The sequence below is a fragment of the Condylura cristata genome, unplaced genomic scaffold (genome assembly GCF_000260355.1).
Source record: "Condylura cristata isolate star-nosed mole 26May11 unplaced genomic scaffold, ConCri1.0 scaffold00015, whole genome shotgun sequence".
NCBI classification, from domain to species: Eukaryota; Metazoa; Chordata; class Mammalia; order Eulipotyphla; family Talpidae; genus Condylura; species Condylura cristata.
In genome coordinates this window covers 34,172,817-34,179,224 of record NW_004567116.1, presented here as the reverse complement: position 1 = coordinate 34,179,224, position 6,408 = coordinate 34,172,817, and the positions used below count along the sequence as shown (strand labels likewise).

General features: G+C 52.8%; 1 protein-coding gene across 1 annotated transcript in view; it reads right to left on the bottom strand.

Annotated features, from left to right (window-relative positions):
- Positions 1 to 3,851: 3,851 nt before the first annotated feature.
- The window catches only part of LMO1 (LIM domain only 1 (rhombotin 1)), a 110,758-nt gene continuing 108,201 nt past the window's right edge, over positions 3,852 to 6,408 (bottom strand). Inside the window, exons 4-5 of the mRNA XM_004683075.2 lie at positions 5,830 to 5,955; positions 3,852 to 4,247 (exon numbers count right to left, since the gene is read on the bottom strand). Coding sequence (XP_004683132.1) covers positions 4,142 to 4,247; positions 5,830 to 5,955 — 232 coding nt within the window. The 3' untranslated portion in view covers positions 3,852 to 4,141. The remainder of the gene's footprint in view (positions 4,248 to 5,829; positions 5,956 to 6,408) is intronic.

The window sequence follows — 6,408 nt, the reverse complement described above, 5'->3', positions numbered from 1 at the left end:
AGGGTCTGAATGTCTGGCACATACCAGAGGCCCAAGCAAGGATGTCCTGTGCCCCAAGAAGGGGGTGCAGGTAGTGAAAGGGGAAAACCACAGGGTGGAAAATAAGGTGAAATTTCTGTGTGATCACTGAACCCAGTGCAGAGGGAAGAACTGGTCAGGGCTGGAGACCATCAGGGCCTCTGAGGAGCAGACAGGATTGGGGAGGTGAGGCCAAGCTGAGGACAGATCAACTGGTAAGATGGGGTATTTTGGAGCCATAAAAAGTGGCCCAACAAGAGAGAGTCCAAGAATAATCTACTTGTACCAAAAGCCCTAGAGAAGCTCATATTTGGTGGGTAGGAGGCTCCCACATTTGCTGGGATAAGGCTGTACAAACATCTTCTTCCCAGGATCAGGTGCAGGGATGACTTGCTCAGGATGATGCTAAGTTAACTAGCAATGTTCTGGGGTAGGGGTATGTGTGTGTACTTGGGTCACCTGGTAATTTTTTCATAATAAACCAGATTCGAACAAGTATTATTACAGACCAACTCATCTTCATATTAGCCCATCTTCTTTCATTTTGTGGCAATTATAGTTTTAGCTTTAAAAGTTAAGTATTGACTGATAGCATTTGCTCACTGGAATTTTCAGTAACTGAAATGATGCAGTTTCAGCTACAAAGCATCTTTTCCAAATCTACCCTCACTTGGTGGCAGCCATGACCATCTCTGACAGCTTTAAAGGAGAGAGCCATTTTCTCCACATAGAAATGAGATTGCTTGTGTGGGAAATTTCTGTGGATTTTGCCTGTGGCCCCTAAATGCCCCATGCAGACCAGGCCAAGGGGAAGAAAGAACCCATGTGAAATTTTACAATGGGTTGTGCAGCAATGTCAAGACTGGAATCCAACTTCTCTCCATATGTGATTCCATGGTCCAGCTTCAGGTCAAGGAGTTCCGGTATACTGCTTGGATCCAAGACATTCGTTAGGGCATCTGGCACCAGGCTACCAAGGAAAGTAGGAGAGATGATGAGGTCCGATGGGATACAGCCTGCACCACAGCTATACTACAACGTCTGTCCATATCTTTACCACCTCATGTCCCAGACTGAGATTCCAGTTGCTAGTCTCTTAACAGTGCACGTTTAGTGCTCTCTGGCTTCCTCAACCCCAATCACATGGGATGCTATAGCTCCAAGGAAAACCTGAAAGGTCTGTTCACGCCCTACACTTAGCCAGGTTTCTCCATCACAGTGGCTGGGAAGGAGGTCAGGTTTCTCCTGGGTCACCCTGTGGGTAGTCAGTCCTCTCCAGGGCATCACCCTAGGCTCCCGTAGTCACTACAGCCCTGCCTCAGTTGCCCTGCTATAGGGAGTGCTGGGTCTCCCCTATGCACCTCACATGCCTATTGGTTCTCATGTGGCCTCCTCTTGGAGGTGCCTGTAGATTAGGGGCGTGGGTGAAAGGCACCCTACTCAGGACCTCATGATGTCCAGGGGGTGACTGAGCTCATGTAAGCACAGCACTTCACTGTGTAGATCTGAGCCTCATGGCTGCTCTGGGAAACAGATCGTCCCCATTTCTTGGATGAGGATGGCGAGAGAGCTGTCGTGGGGCCGTGACCTGGACTTGCTGTGTTCTAGGCCACATGGAGTTGAGGCAGTGTCCTGGCAAGGTCTGGTATGGGGCAAATGGGCTTGGGATCTTCCAGAAGGCCAGCTCTTGGGGGTTTTTGGAGCCTGGCTGCTGACTTAAGTCTATCTCATTGAGAGTGAATTAATTGTTGTGCAACCTAGAGTGGTGAGACAAGTTAATTACATAATTACTGCAAAATGACATGTTATTTCATGGCTGCAATATGGTAACTCTGTTGGAAACTATTGTAATTGCCCAGAAACTGCATTCGAGTGGCTCCGTTATCTCTCGATAACCATGTAATTAACTTGTGTTATGACTTTATCTGCAACAAACTCTGAAGTTAGGAGTTGGAACCCTTAGTGTGGGCACAGTCACCCTAGACCTGAGGGCCCGGGAAGGCTCTGGCATTGGGGGGTTTCCTACAATCCAGGAAAATCATTGCTGTTTTCAAGTTGTGTGACAAAGTGCCTCATTATGGACTCCAGGCCTCCAACTCATTCATAAGCTCACATGGTCACAACTACCAGCTACATCAGACTCACATCACAGAGGCCAGACAATCTGGCTCTTTGCCCCCTGTCAATTCACACACGTGGTTGTGGCTCCTTCATAGTAAGTGGATGCCTCAGAGTTGATAGTGATCCTTGGTCCTCGCAACTCCTTCTCACAGACTGGGCCACTGGCCACAAAACTGCAACTTGGAGGTAAAAACTCATCCAGGTGTCCACAAATGCCCAGTGGTCACCCACCTAACCCAAAGTGGAGGGGCAGCCGGAGGCAGTGTGACATGGGGCCCCAGCCCCACCCAGCCAGCCAGTTTCCTGCCTGAGTGCTGACTGAGCTTGAAGCAATGGGCTGCTGGGAACCTTGGGCTCTGGGCTGTGGCCAGCACAGAAACATTCCTGAGAAAGGAGGAGCAGGGGCCTGCTGGTGGGAGGGCCTACCCACGCAGCCTCTGCTCGTCAGGCTTTGGATGCAAAGAGCTTCTCTTGAATATGGTTCAGTGATACCGTCTCAGCTCCAAACTGCAGCCAGGACCCAACCCTGTGGGTGAGCCTAGCTCAGCAGGTGGTAGAAAGTGTCCTATCTGGCTCTGTTCTGGCCTGAGCTGGATCCTGCCAGATGGCGTGTCTGTCCCGTCTCTGCCTACATACCATGTGCTTGTGACCATCTCTCCTGCTGGCCAGGATACGTGTCCTCCTGATGGTGTGTCCATTCACTGGTCTGTCTCTGACTCTTGAGCTCATCACCAGTGGCCCTGTGTCCACACAGGGAGCTGGCCTGCCTGGTTCTCCCCTCTGCATTCTAGCCATTTCTGTCCTTGGCTTTCTCCCTTTTCTCAAGGGCATCGACTGTATCTGGTCCACGATTCATCCTGGTGTCTGGTGCATGGGACTGTCACAGAATGGATTAAGGATTACTGGTTGAATGAATGAAAATCTTCAGTCTGTGTGGGCTCAGTTACAGGGAAAGAAGACTGTTCTGGCTTGCCCAAAGAGCAGAAAGTTGGGTCCCAGATTGGGGCCAGACTGCTGGGTAGAGAAAGCAAATGCTGCCTGCCTGTCACCTTGAAAGGAAGGAGGGGCTTAGGGATGGTACTCCCACGTGAGGGGGCTCAGGATTTAGGGTTCTACTGTGGAGGAGGCCAGGTTGGGCCCTGGGGCCTATCAGGGTCATGCAGGGGTTCTTGGTGGGAGAATATCACACAGAAAGGGGGAAGCATAACATGGGCCCAGCCCCACCCAGCAGCCAGTTCCCTGCCCGGTGGCTGACAGAGGTTTTATCTTAGTCTTCTTTATCTTGGGGGGCCTGGTCAGGGCCAGGGTACCTGTCCAGCCAGGGAAAGGGGAAGCCGTGACAGTTCCCACTTCTAGATAGAGATGCTTAGAACTGTCCCCTTCACTCCATCTTCTTCTTCCTCAAGCAACCTGGAGCCCCCTGCCAGCAACATGGTAGCATTCTCCCACCAGGAATCCTGAAGGTCCCCAGACAGGCTCACTGCCTAGCCCTGGCCTCTTCCACAGTACAACCCCAATCTCGAACCCCCTCTCATGGGAGCACCATCCTTAAGCTCCTCCTCCCTTTCAGTGACAGCTGACAGTCACAGCACATGCTGGAACCCATGTCCTGCTCCCGTGCCCCACCCCACCCAGGTAGAAGGGAGGCCCAGTCTCACTTCCAGCAGAGGGAAGGGCCCCAGGTCTGTGTCAGTCACGTGATCAACGCAGAGTAACCTCCCCGGAAACATTCATAAGTTTAATCCACGCCAGTAATAAAATCGCATTACATTTCTCATAAAATAAATGTTCCCATTTATATACAGAAGACAGACTGTACAGGCCCAGCCCAGCCCCAGGAGGGGTCACACACAGACAGGCAGCGGCGAGGAAAGGCCGCCCCTCCCACTGAAGACGGAGGAGTTCTGATGCAGCAGGAGAGTGGCTGGCCGGCTGGGCGAGTGGGCGGTCGGCAGACGGACAGACAGACAGGTGAGCCTGGAGGCCAGGTGCCGGGCGGGCGTTACTGAACTTGGGATTCAAAGGTGCCATTGAGCTGCCCTTCCTCATAGTCCATCTGACACAAGATCATGTTGTTCTTCAGGAAGAATTTGTCTCCCACACAAAATCTGGAAAATCCAAGCAGGAGAGAGAGGCCATGGAGGGTCCCAGTGGGTAGCGTGGGCTCCAGACAGGACCCAGCCCGGTTCCAGAGGCAGGCATGGGAGAGGCGAGGTCCTGGGGAATTTTCTTGAATTTTCCAGAGGGGATCCCCCGAAAGTACCGCAATAAAGCTGGTTCATCACCCTGGGTCAGGCCAGCCTTTGGCCAGACCCTGCGAGTAGGGTGAAGGACAGAGAGACAGACAGACAGACAAGCCTGGACCATGGGCCTTCCACCATCTGGTCTCCAGTGAAAGAATGAGGATGGTTGGGAAGGTTTAGGAATAGTTCACCTCAGTCCCAGAGAAGAAAAAGAGAGGGGACAAAGACATGGATGATGGAGAGAAGAGAGATGGAGAGGAGAGACAGGGAGGAAGGAAGGATAAAATGGTCGATTTCTCCACCCCCCTTTTCCTGTCCCTTCCTGAAGAGGATGGCACAGTGTCAGGCACTCTTCCTCTAAACAGAACCTGGGGAGGTTCTTCCCAGGAAGAGATGACCTTGTCCCACCATCTTCCATACTACCCAAAGCCAGACTGGCCCCTCCTTCCGGCCTTTCTCAACTACTGGAGAATTCAGCCCTTCCCCCGGCCCCAAGTCCCCAGTATGCTGAGGTCTTCAAGAGGACCCCAGGGTCACAAGTCCAGGCCTGGCAGAGCTCAGTCTTGCCACCAGGTGGCACTGCAACTTCACCGAGCCCCCAAGCAGTGAGTCTGACCACTGGTCCAGGCAGACCTGTGCTCTGCAGACATCTCTGGACCTCACCCTCTGGGCACATTGTTATATGAACTCTTACCTGACCTGGGGGCCCCTGAGATAGGGCCTGTCTACTGGTGCTAGGCCTCCACCCAGGAAGCTTCTGGTTTATTGGATAGCTGGGGGTGGACAAAAGGCTGGGGCAGAGTAGGCATCAAAAGACTAGAAAACAGCCTGAGCTGGAACCAGAATTGCAGGATGGGGTGGTGTGAGCAGTAAATGGCCATTCCCTGAAGGGATCTTGTCCTGCAGGTCTGGGATTCCCTTCCTGCTAGCATGTACAGGCGTGCTCACGCACATATGCAGGGCATACGGTGTACATACAGACGTGGCACACACATTTCAAACACATCTGAACATGCACGCTAGCCATGCTCACACAGCTACACACATGCCCATCGCACACGGACACTTGAAAGCACACGTGCACGTGACTATTGATTCCATCATGCACACATACCTGCGCGGACGTGACATTTAAAACACACGATGGCAATATGGCTGAGCGGTCTAAAAATGCACACACATGTGACGCTCACCCTGTGCATGCATTGGAAGCCATGCATGTCCTTTCCATTCAAGCAGGAGGCATCCCCACACACACACATCAGTTCTAAGGGGTTTAGGCTTACAGAAAACGCTTGGGCAGGCTCATGGCCTCATGCACACACAGCCACGGAGACACACAGAACCCACGTTAGCCTGCATGCCTCCACCTTGACCCAGGCCCATCCCAGCAGGCATCAGCTGGGGCCTGGTGGATGTGCTGGTCTACTCCCAGGCTAGCACTCACCTCTGGTTGCACAGCTGGCAGGCAAAGCAGTCGAGGTGGTACACGTTGTCCCGGGCCCGCATCACCATCTCGAAGGCTGGGATCAGCTTGCTGCAGGCAGCACAGTTTCCTGTGGTGCCGAAGAGCCTGGGGATGGAAGGGTGCAGAAGGTTCAGGGGTCAGAAGGCTCAGGGGTCAATCAGAGAGCAAACAGGGGAGGTGGGCAAACAGGGGAGCTGTCTCCACAGGTAGGGATCTGCCCACCCTAAGCCCTGTGGGCCAAGCAGGTGACCTCGCAAGGAGGAAGGAGCATCTAGTCTTCTGCAAGCACATCCAGCTGGGAGGGCGGGGGAGGACCCCAGGGTGGGGTGAGGAGGGGGCACATGAGGCCAGACCCTGAGCAGGACTCCAGACTCAGTCTGAACTCAGCGGCAGACCGCCCGTTACAGGCTATCCTCAGGCAGGTGTCTCTGAGTCCCCTTTGTTTTAACAGTAAAAAGGATTGAAAAAGATACTTGTACCCACATGTTTATTGCTGCTTTATTTACAATTGGAAAAACATGGAAGCAGCCCAAATGCCCAAAAGTAGATGACTGGATT